Below are 17,976 nucleotides of genomic sequence, written 5' to 3' on the forward strand. Positions count from 1 at the left end.
CAATTTCATATCTGAGTTCCTTCAGAACTCTTGGATAAACACCAGCTGGGCCTGGGGGACTTATTAAGGTTTAATTTAGCTATTTGTTCCAAGGCCACTTCTATTGATATCTCAGTCTGGGACACTGCCTCAGATTTGTCACCTAAAAAGAATGGCTCAGGTGGGGGACTCTCCCTCATATTCTCTGCAATGAAGACCAATGCAAAGAATTCATTTAGCTTCTCCTCAATGGCCTTATCTTCCTTGAGTGCTCCTTTAGCACTTGGTTAGCCAGTGGTCCCGCTGATTGGTTGGCAGGCTTCCTACTTCTGATGTACTTAAAAAAACTTTGCTGTTAGTTTTTGAGTCTTTTGCTAATTGCTTTTCAAATTCTTTTTTGGCCTGCCTAATTATACTTTACATTTGCCTTTCCAGAGTTTATACACCTTTCTGTTTTCCTCAGTCGGATTTAACTTCCAATTTTTAAAGAATGCCTTTTTTGTCTCTAACTGTTTCTTACTTTGTTGTTTAGCTGTGGTGGCACTTTTTTCATCCTCTTACTATGTTTTTTAATTGGGGGTATACATTTAATTTGAGCCTCTATTATGGTATTTTTAAAAAGTTTCCGTGCAGCTTATAGGCATTTCACTTCTGTGGCTGTACCTTTTAATTTCTCTTTAACTAGGGTCCTCAATTTTGTGTTGTTCCCCTTTCTGAAGTTAAATGCTACTGTGATGGGCTTCCCCTTTCCCCCCTACGATGTTAAATTTAATTATATTATGGTCACTATTAGCAAATGGATCAGCTATATTCACCTCTTGAACCAGATCCTCTGCTTCCCTTAAGACTAAATCAAGAACTGCCTCTCCTCATGTGCATTCCAGGATTAGCTGCTCCAAGAAGCGGTCATTTACCTGGAGTAGAAGCACCAGCTTAGTAGTCACCAGGTAGAGCCAAGAATTACAAACAAGCAGGAGAACCCACAAATGGTGCAGTGTGTAGCAGGAACAGGGCTTGCCTGAGCATTTCTGAGCGAACCTATGAGATGGTTTTGAATAAATGGACTCCTGCCCACTGTGACCACCCCCTATATATCGGGGCAGACTCAGGATCTCATAGAGGGTTAGTGAGATGATTCTCTAGGGTGCATGTAAGCAATAGTTATGATTGCTACTTATATTACAGTTGTGCCAAGGTGCCTCACTCAGGATGAGAGGGCTGTTGGGGTAGGCTCTGTGCCCACACAGAAGAAGATGTTACAATCTCTGTTTCAAGAAGCTTCTACTTTAATGACTTTCCTGTTGCAGACCAGCTGCTTGTCCTCTGGTCCATGCACAGTGGGCAACATTTGAAATGATTTTGCAAGGGAAAACTGTCAAAATCAGCAGATTTGGGGGCTTTGTGTACAATCTGGTGAATTTTAGCATTTAAATAACTCTCTATAAACACCCACTAATTAATCATCCCAGCAGCTCTGTGAGGTAAGTGTTTGTTATCTTCATTTTATGCATGAAAGAAATATGGCTGAGAGGTTGTTACCTGATGAAGGCCAGAGAGGAAATGAGTGTCTGAACCAGGATTAGAATGCAGCATCCCTTATTCTTAATCCTGTGCTTAGTCCAATAGACTAAACCATGATGACATGTGGATATCACTGAATTAGGTGTAGGTGTTGATGTGGGCAGAGGGGCTGCAGGCCCCAAAGGTCAACTCTGGCAGTGGACTTTGTGTAAGGACTATGGAGAATGACTGATTTTACAAGTGCCAGATCTGCCATGTTTAGTTCCAGTATATAAATTATTTTAGTGAGAACTAGGTCAAGTGAGATCCCCAAACCAAGCCTTTTCCTTGCTTCTAATCTGTCATTTTTAAGGGAATTTAGTCAGCCTGTGCCACTTTCACAATCTCAGCTTGGTTCTGTGCACATTGCACTGCCCGACTTCACCTCATTTCATTAGCTCTTGGTGGGAATTCAACACTAACCACAAATGTTTCTGCTTACTTCATTTTCAGGTAAGTGGTGTGATTAGCTTCCCAATTGCTTCATCAAGCTCCAAGCCTCACTGAAAGCTGAACTGGACCAGAAGGATGTAGCAAAGGTAACTAAACATCAGTGGGTGCAGTGGTGGCAGTTGGAGGCTAACTGCTGGGATGCTGTAACATGTTGAATTAAATGTGTCCCCACCCCCAGTTGCTTTTCAATGTGCTGCAAAAAATTAAGCAAATTGAACTCCCATGTCTCTTCCTTTTCTGTATTTCTGCCTTGGCTTCCTTGTGTTTTCACATTAAGTTAAAAAATCTCCTCATCTTCCAACCACTTCAGACATCTATATCTCTATCTTCATCTCTTCCTATTCTCCCATTCCATTTGTACCTGAAAGTGAGAAGGGAACGCAGAAGATGTGCCTCCTGTCTCTTTCACCAATTCCCAGTTCATCCCTTCACCCATGCCACTTTTTACCTTTGTAAATACCTACCAGTCACTGTATGTCAAATGCCTTTTTTCTGCCTCTTCAGAAAAAGCTTCCATGATGCATTCCAGCTAGCGTGACTGCTATCCACTTTGTCTGTTCTTTATGATACAGTTGATGGAGACCCATTCCTAACTCTGAGTTTATTTGCTCTTGTGGATTTGTCAGATGCTCATAACCTTATTTTCATATTCTTTTGCAGATTAATATAAGTTAGAGATGTGGCCCTTGCTGAAAGCCCATGACCAAATCACCCAAGATTTAGAGGAAAGTTTAGATTTGGACTTTTTGACTCCTTTCTGTCTCACTGATAGGCTGACCCAAATTCCCAGATTCATATACCCTTGAATTTTAGGGCAGCTTGGATATGGTTCTGAACTTCATGGCTTGAGACTATCTCAGATATAAAGGATAATATCTACCCATTACATTAAAACATTTTCTTTTTTAGATGTATATTTTAAAACTTTGGTTGATAGATGATAAAAGCTGCTACACACAGTGTAGCAAGCTGCCCATGATGGTTTGATCCTATAAAGTGCTGAGCACCCAACTCCCATTGAACTCAGTGAGAGTTAATGGTGCTCAACCTCTTGCAAGATCCAGCCCTCGGTGGTTATTTAAAGAATCCATGACTTAACAAAACTCTTATCGTACAAGAAAGGGAAGGACTTGGCTAATGTAACGTCTAATTTACTCAACCACGCCTCTGTCACTCCACTGTAGCTCTTTTTTTTTTTTCTGCTGTAAGCAATCACTGGCATCTTTTCAAGAAGGTGTGTCAGGAGTAAAATGAATAAGACATTGAAGCATTCAATTGTGTTGTAATAACCTGGTGGAGGGATGAAGGTGTGTCACTGGCTTTATAAATAGCACACTGCTTTACATCTAGGCATGACACATTTGAAAGAGCTGATATTCCGTTTGAATTGCAATTCGATAAATCCAAGCTCCGTGCAAGGTATGTGTTCTACTTATCTTACATTTTCAGTATTACATTTGCAGTAGAATGTTAATATCACATAACTTATAGCCAAGGTTTTTGAGTTTTAATCATTTGATTTGCCTGTAAAGAAGTATTAGTACTGTAAATACTGTGCAATGTTTGCTACGGAGATCTAGCTATCATAAATTTTCATCAGTGCCAATCACTGTAGTATCTAGGAATGGGACGAGGAAAACTAGAGATGCACAAAAGTGGTCTCTTCTCTCATATTGTGGGGTCTTCACATTCAGATGAATAAATCTATAGGATTAAATTTAAATATTTACGGATAAGTAAATGCTGAATTACCTTCCTTGATGGAATGCCCTCCCAAGAATACCTTGCTTACTCACATGGAAACTTAGCTATTGGGTGGGGGGTGGGGGTGGGGGGGGGAAAGGGTGTCTGGTGGAAGTATATGAACTGTGCATGTGAAAGTGCACATGTAGGAATTGCATCCCTTGAGGACCAGATTATTAATTACCTATGCATACTGTAAATTCCATCATCTCATTAGGTCCTAACCCTCCAATCTGCTTAATACAACTGCACCTCACTGAAATGAATGAGAATCTGTGCAGATGCAGGGATCCAACTATACAGAGCAGCTTGCAAATTATGGACATTAATTTTAAAATTGTGCTTGGCCCACCTTGACTTTGCTGGACATCTTAAAATGGAAGTTATACATAATAAATTACCTTATTTTCTAGATTTGGGTCGTTTTAAATCGACTCCATATATTGCAAACATCTTCAAAAGTGAGTAAAGAGCCAATGATTCAAGGTACAGTCACTATCTAAAAAAAAAACCAGTAGGAGAGCACTTCAATCTCCCTGGACACTCAGTAACAGACTTGAAAGTTGCTATACTTCAACAAAAATACTTCAAAAACAAACTCCAGCACAAAACTGCAGAGCTGGAACTCATATGCAAACTTAACACTATCAGACTAGGTCTGAATAGAGGCTGGCAGTGGCTTGCCCACTACAAAAAATAATGTTCCCTCTTTTGACATTCACACCTTCTCATCAACTGTTGAAAACAGCCTCATCCACCCTGACTGAATTTACCTCATTAATACTTGCCCTCCTCACTGTGATGTAACTCACCCATCCTTGCATGTGTATATATACCTACCAAACTGAAGTTTTCACTTCATGCATCTGACGAAGTGGGCTTCTGCCCATGAAAGTTTATGCCCAAATAAATGTGTTAGTCTTTAAGGTGCCACAGAACTCTCGCTGTTTTTCTAAATACAGACTAACACGGCTACCCCTCTGGAAGTCACTATCTAGTAGCCCAAACCTGCCACCCTTACTCACATGAGTTGCCCTTATTCTAGTAGTCCCATTGAAGTAAATAGGACTACTCCTTTGAGTAAGAGTTTCAGGATCAGACTCTAATTTCCTGAGAAAGAGTTTAAGGCTTATTATGTGCAGCTCATTAGGAAAAAATGAATTAAATGGTGTGAATGGGTACATCCCATACGTAGCTTAATTTCTCAAATACAATATGAGCTAACTCTCAGATTATTTCCATACAATTTTGTGAATTTTACCAGTAATATGCCATTTTAATGCCACTGTCAATGAGCAATATGCTATCATTCCTAAAATTTTAAGAATGCAGGTGAATGAACTCCAATGTTAAGTATGGATTTTTTTTTAAATAAATTTTTATTTGTAAAACAGGTTACAAGAAAAGCTGAGATCATGAAAATCAGAAGTTTTGCAATTGTGTGTGTGTTGATTCTGGTCTCTCAGACGCTACTAGTTGACTGTGAAGCACAGAAGGAAAGAAAAAAAGAAAGACAAAATGGTGGAAAAGATAATAAAAAACAAACTAAAACTAATCAAGAGAATGAGAAGGGACCGAAATCCAAAGGAGGTAAAGCTTCACTTAAAGGCAAGTTTACATCCAAAGATAATTCTGAGTGCACCTGGGCAGTGACTGAAGTAGACACTGTTACCCTAAAAGTAGAATGCAAGAAAGGCGAAAGCAGCTTCCAATGTCATTTTTCAGGAAATCCTTCCACCTGTCCTCAATTTGCAGCAAACCACAAATCATACTGGAAACAAATCTCCCGATCCCTAAAGAAACAGAAGAATGTCTGTCAAGACCCAAAAGGTATCCTAAAATCTAAAGTATGTAAGAAGGGGCCACAAAGCGCCCATCTCACCTTGACCAGCTCAAGTTTGATAACGCCACAAGACTCCATAAAAGACAAGACTGCTCACCATGGAAAAGAGATCACACAAACTTCAACATCTGCCATTATACCTGAAAATCAATCAGGGAAAAGTTCCAATGACTGCGTCGAAGACATAGATTACGTTGATCAGAAAAAGGTGGCTGAAGAATACTGTTCAGAAACATGGAGATCTTGGTGCAACTTCTTTATCTCAATGATACAGGATAAAAAATGCTGATAAGATAATAGAATTCTAAAGTATTGGTAAAATTCTTAGTTTCTGAAAATTTGGTCCTATCTACTTACTGCATACCATTCTAGTTTTACCTTTGTTGTTATACAGTGTATATAAGAGCAAAAGAGCACAACTGTGCGTTTGAAGATCCTTTGTAGTTCATGCAACGCTCTGTACTGGACATAGCTGAAGATGCTGTAGATCTTATTTGCATATAGATGACTGTGTAAATGTTACCAATGGATGTTAAATACTCTGTAAAGATGTATATAAAGCAAAGTTTTCCCATTGTTTCTCTTTGAGCTGCGTTAGCCAAAGTGATGATTTCAGTGCTATGCACTTTTTCATAGTGTACAGTACTTTTGACTGCAAAATTGCTGAGGATAATAAATTTCAAAATAGACTAACATTTTTTTTGTCTTGTTATTCTGTGTGTGTTAAAACAGATTTCTCTTGTTTAGATATTTGTAGAGGACATATAATTTATATTAGCACGGCACTGGTGCCTAGATAGCAGTTTTAATAATAATAAGCTTTGCAAAATTGTACTTGCGCACTCAGTCAGGATAAGTACTTTTTTAACCATCAAGTAAGTTGTTGTTACTTCATTATCCCCAAAGTAAAGGGCAACAAGAAGATTTTGTGCCTGGGCTGATACATTTTCATAACAATTTTGCAAATCTTTGCATTGTACTTTCATCCAAGGATCACAGAGGTAGAGCATGTATAAGTATTATATTAATTTTTGGTGGGTAAACTGAGGCACAGAGATTAAGTAATTTATCCAAGCTCACATCGTAAATTAGTAATGGGGCAAGGAATAGGCTATAGGAATTGATTCCCAATCTCTAGCCCTAACAACTAAGTGGTTCTCAACTTTTTTGAGTGAAAGCCCCACTAGTTAACACTAGGTAAAACATGCGCCCCATACCCCCTCCTCCGATCCAGCCATAAACACATATAACCCCTATAAACACATATAATGATAATAATACCACCACTAAATTACATAAATAATAATAAATGATTCTTACCTGAGTAAGAAGCTAAGCCTTACCTGGTGCAGATGCCACTGCACGCCGCATGGGGCCTCACCTCTTCCCATCTCTCATGGACTGAGGGTAATGGAGGATGGCAGGCGCTGGAGGGCTGGCCAGGGCCACTCAAGGCTCCCACCGGCGCAGGGCTGCTCTCTTCTGGCCAGGCAGCCAGCTTGGGGCCGCTCTTTCTCTCCGGCCAGCGTGGAGTTCGGGCCTGCTGCTCCTTCAGGGGTGGGGGATGGGGAGGGCTGCTCCTCCATTGTGGCCAGCGCAGGGCTTGAGGCTACTGCCCCGGGCAGCACAGGGCTCAGGAGGCTAAATGACCTCAATATTACTGAAGCCTCATGGACCCCCTGTAATCTCTGCCTTCCCTCCCCTGCGCCGAGGGGGTCCCACACCACAGGTTGGGAACCATTGAACTAGACCACTTGTACTGCACATTGATTGTACGTTCTTTCCAAACTTTAACAAAGATTAAATGCCTTACCTATAACTATTATATTTGACAAAGAAACTAAATAAATTGCATTAAAATTTGCATAACTTACACTTCAGCTGGGTCGTACAGCTTTTATCTGTACTTTTTGACAATGTAATGAAATTGTGAGAGAATAGGACCTTTAAAAATTAATGTTAAATAACAACATGATTACTGTAACCTTTGAAAAACAAATTGGAAGCAATTAAATATATAAATCACACATTTCCTATAGACTTGGGGTAGGAAGAATGACCTGGTATCTGATTTCAGCTCTGCGATATTGGTATACTTGAAGACAGCTGAACATTTTAACAAGCAGAGCATTTTTGGGTGGGTTGCAAACCATTTATTTCTGCCTTTCTCCAAAACATAACCAGTTCCCCTCCATAATAATCACAATGCAGACCTAAAGATTTTTGGGGAAGATCAGTTAGATACTTACTTAACAACCTCCCCGCCCTCCCAAGTCATTTGAGGGAGGAAATCTTAATGTTCCCCCATTCTTTTTCTGCAACAAGAGACCAGTTGCATGTGCCTTTCAATCTCAGCAATCAATTAATATCAGTTTTCATTTTCAAGCCTCTTTACATTGAAAAAGATTAGATATGTACTTTTTTTTTTAGTGAAAACAGATTTTTCTCTTGCCTATGTCCTCAATAAGAAAACATTGGTGCCATAGGTTGAGTTGTTTCTAAGCAGCGTGTTTCCAAACGTTTGCGCTTTAAGGGCAACCACACGGGTTGAGACTTGAATACACTATATCACGCTGAGTTGAGTTGCTTTTGGCGGAGCAGAACAGAAAGTGAATATGCTTCCACACAGCCATCAGTCACAGTTTTTGGTTGGCTTTACTTTGAAAGCTCAAATGTTTACATGGTTTTGCACCTGATTGTATTTTATGCCACTTCTTATATTGCTGCAGGCAAATGATTCTTTCATATAACTGATTGGCAAAGGTGGGCTGCTGCTGATGCGGTGGTGTGCATTTATAACACACTTTATTACTATTATTTTACTTAATGGATGCAACTTTATTTATAAAGTCCATCTGACTAGAGACTGTTTAACCATAGATATAACATTTTTATTAAAGCTAATGTTAAAATTATGTAATACAGAGTTTAAAGAAAGAGTTTCTATACATCTGAGCATAATGCTTAAATTATCCAAAAGTACGAAGTTTGGTTTTAAAAGTCATAAAATACCTGTAGTACATAATCTGCAATATCCCACATTAAGATTAATAAATTGAATGATACAGTTCAAGTATTAGCAACCAAATATTCGGATACGTCACTCATAAAAAAGTTATACTAAGTGTAACTTGTGGAAAGTAAATATAGCAATGAGTGTAGATTGTCCCTAGGTAATTGAGAACTTAGGATAGGTTGTCTCTCAGTAGATGCAATCCATCAGAGAGCCTAATGCCTACCGCAAAGCATCACTGGCATAGCTGCCAATTGCTGAGGAAGCTGGGGAGACAGTACTTCAGGGCAGGTATGTCTACACTACAGGCGCTGTGTCGGGCACCATGGATCGATGCAGCGGGATTGATTGAGCGAGCAGTGGAGACCCACACAATCGATCCCAGAAGTGCTCTCCAGCCGATGCAGTAAATCCTCTCCCCTCCTCGCCCCCCTGGAAAGAGTAATGCTGTGTTGACCAGAGGGCGTTTTCTGTCGACGCAGTGCAGTGAAGATGCCACAGTAAATGCAAGTTAGTAAGTTGACAGGAGATATGCAAGTTTCAGTATGTAGCTTGTGTATTACCCGTCGATGTCACTGGCAATGTAGACCAGGCAGAAAGGTGTGGAAAACTAATAATCAATTATCAATTAGCCCAATCTGATGTATAGGAATTAAAGGTGCATGCCTGGGTTTGAATTCTAGCTGCTGATAACCATCCTGTGTTTTGACAAGAACAAAATCAGAAGCGAAGAAAGCATTAGCAGCAGGATTTGACTGAGGCAATCTTGTATGAGTAACTATATAGCAGAGACGGAGGGTGAGGTAATATCTTTTATTGGACCACCTTCTGCTGGTGGGACAGACGAGCTTACCCAGAGCTTTTCTTCAGGTCTGGGAAATGCTAAACAGATGTAACCATCCATGCACCAGATGCAGCTAGACTCTTATATGATAGTCTCAAGTCATGCCAGCTCATAGCAGGGCTGGCTCTAGGGATTCTGCTGTTCTAAGCATGCTGGCAAACGTCCTTCCTTAACTAACTACAGTTACTCAACCATTCACTGAATATTTTGTTACTTCAGGCCTATTCTGTCTCTGCCTATCTGTGCAGAGTATTGCTCCTTTTATGGCTGCTTGCCAGTGAATAGGACTAAGTCAGAGTGGCATAGCCCAGTGCATGCTCCAGCCTGAGACGTTTTCATGTAGGTAGGCTTGGAAGGATTAGATTTTTATCAGTAAATGTTGGTAAACGTTGATTTCACTGTAAACACACACACACACACACGAAAACACATTCCATCGATACTAATCAAAATTTTCAGATAGACAAAGTACGAAAAATGCTGCTTGAAAACTCATTAGAATTTGAAGTAAGGCCATTTACTTTGTATATTTTGACATGTGATTTTGACAATTTGTATTTTAACAGCCTATAAAGTTTTTTTTTTAATTTCAATGTCTACTGTCACTAAATGATTGTCTAACATCCTCGCCCATAATTTGGGACTCTATCATACGTGAGATGAGGTGTGCCCTAAGAAGTTTACCATCTAAAGGGAAAGATTAATCCCACTGAGTTCAATGGAATTATTTGCAAGAGAGCCTGATCTTGCAGATCATTACTTAGTCCGTATTTATTTTCAGGCAGTAATTAAGGGCCCACCACTGCAGCTCATGCTGAGAAGTATGTATTTACACAACTAAATGCAATGGGTGCACTCACAAACGTATTGGCCTAAGATCTATTGGCCCACCAAGATGCACATGACTACAGTGACTATCTATACAATCCTTTTGAGCCTTCACTCCATTTTTTCCCTGCTGTTGGATAATTTCCCTTGGATGACTTGTTGCATCATCTAATTAGTCAGTATTAATACGGTTCTTATCACCATAATGGAGCACCTCATAAAGCACGTGTGAATTTTGTCCTCACAACACTCCTGTGAGGGAGGGAAGTATTATCCCCATTTATAGATCGGGAAATGAGACACAGGGTAGATTAAATGGCTTGACTAAGGTCATCCAGGAAGTCTGTCACTGAGCTAGGAATTGAAGACAGGTCTCTTGAGTCCCAGATCAGTGCCCCATCCCACTAGACTCTTCTACCAATGCTATCTAGCATTAGATTATAAACTCTTCTGAGCAGGGACTATTGTAAAACAGAATATTTAATGATTAGTAAGTTAACAGTTCTGTTAGTTAGCATAGTTTGCTGATTTTGAATTTTTTTAACTCATTATTTATAACTTGCATCTCTTACTGAGAAAGAGAGTTGTAGCATGGGCAGAGCTGGAAAATTCAGAGAGATTCCCTACATTTAAAATGGGGAATAGTGCCAGAAGTGGTAGCCTGCAAACTATCTAGAACATCAATGAACTTAACTGTGCCCATTGTATATTAGATACAAAAACTAACAAAGAAAACCCACACCCAAGAACCCACAAAGATTTGAAGTGAACTATAAAGTGGAATCAATACGGCATCCTATCCAATAGTGTTACATTGTTTAAAATAATGTCGAGTCATCTTAACACACAAAAAGTTATCCTCCTTTTTAAGGGAAATTTTGGGACTGGTTTTCAAAATCCAATCGTGTGGCAAAACTTTCCACACAATTTTCCACCTGCAATTAATTTTGTGGGCTCAAATGCTAGCTCATGTACAGCTGTCAGTGCACCTGTACACCAGTGGTGTTGTTGGCTCCTGCATTTACTGTGGTGCAGCATTGGAGGCCTGAGCTGAAACTCTTTGAAATGCCAGGCCCTTTTAGCTCTAGTTCTTGTCTAGTTTATTTGTTTCAATGTATTTGTCACTCACTCTCACTGCGGGACACATTTTATTTATGTTTCCATTCCTTTCATGCCCAGCTTTACTCATTCCCCTACTTGGCAGGAGGATCAGTTACACACCTAATCTTACGATATGTTTCGTAACTGCCCTCAAGAGAATAGAACATGAGTGACTCACCCTTCCTGCTTCCAACACAGCCCAACCTTCCCCTTTCCCTGAGGGAGCCAACGAGTTCCTACCACCTGATATCACCTCACCTGCACCCGACCAATCAGCACGGAGGTTTAATCTTCAGTGACTATACATTTTACACCATTGCTCTCAGTTCATGTGAGCGTGATTGAGCTCAGCTAATGAACTCTCCTCCCACTTCCGCCTCTACCTTCTGCTGATGATGCCCTAGGCAAAGCAGCTTCTTACTTGTTAGTGGCTGCTGCACCTCTCATGTTCTTGGAGCACTTTCCAATCCGTTTCCATATACTGTTTTGTTTCTTTGCTCCAGGCTATCTCCAAGGGTGGTATTAATTTTGTTAGCAAATGGGGTTTAGATCAAACCTTACATGAAACAAATCATACTTAAAAAGGAGAGAAAACACCACAAGCTTCAGCCCACAATGTCTCCTTGCAATCATAGCATCAGGGTGGTGCAGTTTTACTCCCCCTGTGCATGGACCTTTGCCCTTCACCTCCATGAATGGGCCAGGAAATCCTGTTGATCTCAAGACCAGGGCAGGGAGCTTGGGGTTCAGTTCAGAGGTCTAGCGTGTCTGCATGGCTCCCCTATGCTATGTCAGCACAGATGCCTTAGAAGCCAGGGGACTCCTCAACCCCATCTGCTACCCAAAAGCTCCCTGAGGGGAAAGCAGAATAAGAGAATTCTGAGAAGAAGGTCAGTGCTATCGTACACTGAAAAATACATACAGGTTTGAATGGGGATGGTGCTGTGGAATGGCCGAGGCCCCCAGCTTGCTCCCTCCGATGCCATGACTCTGCAGACTTGGGTTCTAGAGGCTTCTGTAGAAAGAAGCAAGAGGAGGCCCTATCACAAAGCCCCCTTCCACTAACCCCCATTCCAGCTTTGCCCTGCTTAGAGAGCCACTGCCAGGGAAAAGGGAGGGAGAATTGGGGCTCAATTTATTTAATTAATGAGGCTGTGTTTGTCACTGGTTTCTTTCAGGCTGCTCTTGTCTCATGTGAGAGATTTATTAGGCGTCTTTAGCTGCTGGTATAGTTTTTCTCTGGCTTCCTTCCAAGATTACTTACTCAATACCATTGAGACAACTGGTTCTCAAGATACAGAAATGATAAGGAGGTGAGGAAAAAAATGGGGCAGTTTACGTGTGAAGACAGTCCATAGGGTTGTTGCCACATGGCTGGTTTCTAACTGTCAGCCTTTGATCATGTCTATCACTGTGCAGCCATGATAAATGTAATTAACCTGAAGTTCCCAGTCCACCATAGATATCACAAACTGACTTACAGGTAGTAGATACTTCATATATACTATATACTGAGAGGCTGAAACATGCTCAAAACTGCGTGTTTGTAGCACAGCTCTGTGATGTGTTTGCATGTGTCAGGCTGGAAAAGGGCTGCACCAGTGAGCCAGAATGTTTTAAAAGAGATATTAAGTTAAAACCCAGAAAGTCTGTCAATCAAATATTATCTTTAAAGGTGACATATGCCGTACTTCTATGACGTGCAAGCAGAGTAAGGGCGATAGGATATTTTATATAAAAAGTAAGACCAAGTAATAAAGTATTTGAGGTATGTGAAGGAAGAAGAGAGGCTATAATTCTTTTTGCTGTGTAGTGCACATTTAAATGTGAAGAGGCTTCTTGCCTCTGCTGGGTTAAGTAAAACCATGAAGTGAATCAAGATGAAGGCTTTTATAGAACAAGAGACACGCACTACTTTCTCTTCATGGGGTATTCTGGCTCTTTTGTTTTTTCCCTTGATCTAAAGTAAACCACCCCTTTGGAAATCCACATTTTGGCTGACAAGCTGTGCTGTGCCCCCAGGACGGGCAGCCTGGGGAGAGAAAGGCCATAGGTGACTTTAGGTTGCTTTTGTGCCTGTCCCATACTGGGTTGCTGTGGGGGTGCTGTGCCCCTCTCAAAGCCTAGGACTGCCTTTGGGCTACTCTGCAGCAGCTGAGAATCCCCACAACTGTAGATGCTATGGGAGCTCCCCTCCTGCCCTAAGGTTTGTGAGAGGGCATCCTACAGTTACCCTGTGCAGTACTTGGCAGCAAAAGGATCTGAGTCCTCACTCCCACTCCCTTTATTCAGAGGCCTGCCTGACCTCAAGGGCTCCCCTTCCACTCTCCTGTGTGGCAGAGTCCTTGTAACCCTGACAAGGTTGGGCCCAGGATTCCCATGGCTTGACCCCCAATCTTGTCGTGGTCACTGAGGACAGGGGCTAGGGTGTCCCCACTCCAGGGAGCTTTCTTTGCACTGGACACCTCTCTGACCTGCTGATCATTGCATTTAGTTCAAAGCAAACATAATATATTAAACAGAAATCAATTTTAAAAAATAAGGAAAAAATGGAAAGGTTAAAGGAAAACACCTAACGCCGCTCCATGGACACAGCTCTGCAGCTCTGGGATGCAAGGGAAGCTCGCAATCTACTTCTCAAACTCCCAGGCCTCCTTCCCAGGCCCTGGCAGTGCTGCAGGGATGCAGCGGCTCGGACACTTGCTCTGGCGGTGGCCACACACCCTCAAGTTCTAGTGGCAGGACCCTTCTTCTCAGCGTCGGCCCCCTGTCAGGGTTACGATCCCCCACTCCAAGTCTGGCCTGCAAGACTTGTCTGATGGCGTCTCCCTGCGCTGGGCTCTCTGCCCAGGGTCCCGCTTGCTCTCCCCAGCTGCTCATCACACTCGGCCCCAGAGGGCTCCTGCTCCAATCCCAGCTCCAGCTCCACTCTGCCTCAGCGCTGCTGCTGCTCTGGCTCCAGCTCAGCTCCCTAGGCTGCTTCTCTGGTCCTTCTGGTTCTGGCTGCTGTGGTTCTGCTCCCAGCCCAGGGGATGCTCCCAGGCTGCCATGAGGATGTCGGACTCGGTTTCATATCAGCTGGAACTCTCTTGCCTGAGTTAGTACTGAAACAATTCTCTAGTCCAGTGTCAGGAGGTGCCGCATTGCTATATAAAAGGGAGCCTTTTAGACCAACGGTTCCCAACCTGGGTGCACGACCCCATTGGGGAGTGGGGCATCAAAGATTACAGGGGGTCTGTGAGTCTTCAGTAATACTAAGGCCTTTTAGCGCCTTCCCTCCCCCACCCCCCTAGCCCAGCGCCGGCCAGGCACAGCTGCCTCAAGCTCTGCAGCAGCCGGGTGCCTGGCTAAAGCGAAGGAGCTGCAGCCCAAGCTCCATGCATTGGCTGTCATGGAGGAGCAGCCACAAGCCAACTGGGCGCCCATTCAGAGCGGAGCAACCCTGCATCGGTGGAGGCCTGGAGCAGCGCTGGGCAGCCTGCCAGAGCCTGCCACCTCCATGACCCTCCATCCATGAGAGATGAGACGAGGCGGGGCCTCATGAGGTGTGCGGTGGCTGCTGTGCCAGGGAAGGTTTAGCTAAGAGTAATTTGTTATTTTTATTATTTAGGTAATTTAGTGGTGGTGTTATTATGATCATTATAGGGGTTATATGTGTTTATAGCCATGCGGGGGCGAGGTGGGAAGGCTTGGGGAGGCATGCGTTGTACCTAGTGTTAACTAGCGGGACTTTCACTCAAAAGGTTGGGAATCACTGTTAGATCAAGACACATAAACTGTGGTCATCAGAGGCCTCATGTTGCTAGCTTTGTCAGAGTAAGGAAGTTATCCTGTGATGTCCTAGCCAAAATCCAACTGGGTAATTACATCCTGCTAACTAAATTCCCAGTAGAGGTTTAATAGCATTCCTCACTGCCGGTCCTAAACTAATATGTAATGACAATATGCTCTAACAGCTGCCAGTTTTAAGCCCAGCTGAGGGCAATTTACCATAACCCCCAAAGCTGAGGGAGGAGCCTCTATTTAGAAAGAATGAGAGTTGAAAATAAAAGAAAGAAAAGTGTAAAAAGGAAGAGAAAAAAACAGCGATATGGTTAGAGGGCTTAATATTGTAAGCTAGCATCACAATGCTGTCTTCTTGTGATTTTATCTCAAGTCTTGTGATCTTTGGAGTTTTCTCTAAAAGGCCCAACTCCAGGAGGTGTGGTGATTAGAGGAGAATTTGCAATTTCATTAAAATAAAGTAAGATTCTAGCTTTCACGGTTGCAGAGAAAAGCTGGAAAAGGTGACCAAATGTACTATATATGCTCAAAAACCAGGAGGCACATGAAAAGAAGCCCAAATCTATTCATTTTTTAAAATGTCATGATTTTAAGCCAGTCTTGTGATTTCTGAACTTGCAGAATAAGTCTACAGAGCAATTTAGAGATTTGCTTGCAACACACGTAAGCAACCTGATCTAGCTTACTGAACATTGCAGTGAAGCTGCAACGGCCTGGGCTAGAGGCTTGAATACAAGCCCACAGGACCTTTGCTCCATACTCAGGTTGCTAGCCTATGCTGCCACCACTTTCACTGCTATTTTTAATGAGCTAGCTCACATATGCCTACATGTGCCCCAATCACAACACATGACTGAAGTGTAGACATATCCTTAGTGCTGGCAATGAAGGCTATCTGCATGGGAGCTGGCTGTTCTAAAGTTACAAGGTGTAGGCTACCTTCACCCCAAACAGACAGGGCTTCGTGGCCAAATATGTCCGTGGATCATGCCCCTTCCCAGAGTCCAGGCCCTGAAGGCACTGTCAAGCTGACAACTTGAGTATCCCATCACCCCAGACTTCTCCGTAAGAAGTGATTGGTTTCCAGTATGGGCAGAAGGGACAGATCAAGAAGGATTGTCTGACCATGGAATGCAACTATGCGACTGAACCAACCTCCTGCAGCGCTAACAGGCCATACGTAATGATTGTTATACAAATTAATGGATTGACACAGTGGATTCAGGCTGTGATAAGGGAAGGCCTGTGAAAAAGAGGACAAGATATGCCCAACTGACAAAGTAACTTTAACATGCCTCTATGGTGACGTGAGGGCACCCTGCATACAGCCTTGGAGAGGCACCAGGTATTCCAAACTCATTCTTCTAGAGCAATATTGGTCAACCTGCTGCCATGGGACACCCGTTGGGTGGTACCATCCCCACCCCCAACTGAAAAGTGGCCGAATTCCAGTCACTACCATCCCCTGGAAGCCAGGGCAGAGACATGATGAAACAACTCACTCCATTGCAGTTTTCTGCAGGTTTCATACCACCCCAACCCAATTACACTGGAGTCCTCTCCGACCCTCATCCAGACAATGCTTAGATCTGAGAGAGGAGATGTGGCATTTGTAGAGGCTGTACAGCCAGTTTAGTGCATGTGAATGTAACAACGCTTCTCTACTTTGATGCCCTGAGAACTTCGACCCCATAGCAACAACCACTCCTTTTTTATTAGAAAACTGTTCAAATGGTAAAGTTTAGATTGACTTCTACAGTCTTCTAAAGTTTGGGGACATTTGGATCTGTGGTTTGGCCCCTCATGGCCAATGGAGACAGTCATAATGGGTGGATCTACATTCTTCCAAAGTTTGGGGTAAGTTGGGGTCTAGGGCTTATGTGCAAGATTTATCCAACCACATTATTAGTTTAAAGCTTAAAACATTAGCCAAGATGCATACTTAAGCAATATGTTTTTTAATTAATTAATTAACTTTGTAAAATAAGAAGCAAAAGACACCCAACCCAAAACTCTGGGCAATCAGCCATTACTTAAAACCACCTACAGAGTAGGTAAACAAGAAAGAACCTCCCGATTCCTTTAAAAAAATCCATATATAAAAGTCCTGGTGGGTGCTGGCGGGCGTGGGGAAGGGCTACAAAGGTGGAACAATGGCTTCAATTCCTGGACCGTGGGGGTGGAGTGGTTCTCCTTAAAATGACACTATCCCTTCAGCACTGAGTTCAGGTTGGCAGCCTGCAGTGAAACAACAGCTCTCACCGAGTTGTTGCTGCTAGTATGTCAAAATATCCTTCTTAATTTACACACAGAAGCAAAGTTTACTGTTTGTATCAGTGTTCAAAAAGTTGGTTTCCACTAGACAGGCCTAAACCAGTCTAAATACATCATTTTAATACTGCAAACAACAAGCAATCTTGTCCAGTTGCAAGCTTTCACTGGCTTGTTACAATCACCTCACATTTCATCTACCAATTGCAGAGGCACAGGAGATGACAGTTTAATCTCATGATCATTAGAAACACCTTATGACTACAGCATTTGTTTGATGTATTGTTGCTCATGTGCTTGGGGTGATGTCCAACTGTGTGATTGGAAAAAAGGTGCTTTTATATTTTTTTATAGGGGCTGATTCAAAGCCCACATTGACGTCAATGGGACTTTGGGTCAGACCCATAGTGACTATAGTATTTAATGCACGTCTCCAAACAAATTCAATTCCAGAGGACCTAAACCTGGTCTCGTGGATCTGTGAAGGCTCTATGAAAAATAAAGGGTTTCCTTCTAAAATCTGGGAGACTTTGAGCTTGAGCTCTGTGCTAGTGTGGT

The 17,976-nt window shown here is 42.3% G+C and overlaps 1 protein-coding gene across 1 annotated transcript; it reads left to right on the forward strand.

Moving 5' to 3' along the window:
• Nucleotides 1-3,362: 3,362 nt before the first annotated feature.
• Nucleotides 3,363-6,240, forward strand: FGFBP1 (fibroblast growth factor binding protein 1). The gene is made up of 2 exons (XM_067530335.1): nucleotides 3,363-3,411; nucleotides 5,130-6,240. The coding sequence occupies exon 2, from the start codon at nucleotides 5,151-5,153 to the stop codon at nucleotides 5,865-5,867; it is 717 nt and encodes a 238-aa protein (XP_067386436.1). The 5' UTR covers nucleotides 3,363-3,411; nucleotides 5,130-5,150; the 3' UTR covers nucleotides 5,868-6,240.
• The last annotated feature ends 11,736 nt before the right edge of the window (nucleotides 6,241-17,976 follow it).

The sequence above is a fragment of the Emydura macquarii genome, unplaced genomic scaffold (assembly GCF_026122565.2).
Source record: "Emydura macquarii macquarii isolate MOO-44397 ecotype Brisbane River unplaced genomic scaffold, CSIRO-AGI_Emac_v2 contig_3062, whole genome shotgun sequence".
NCBI lineage: Eukaryota > Metazoa > Chordata > Testudines > Chelidae > Emydura > Emydura macquarii.

What these genes read in the sequence shown, in the direction of transcription:
- FGFBP1 (XM_067530335.1), top strand. Translation starts at nt 5,151, where the DNA reads ATGAAAATCAGAAGTTTTGCAATTGTGTGTGTGTTGATTCTGGTCTCT.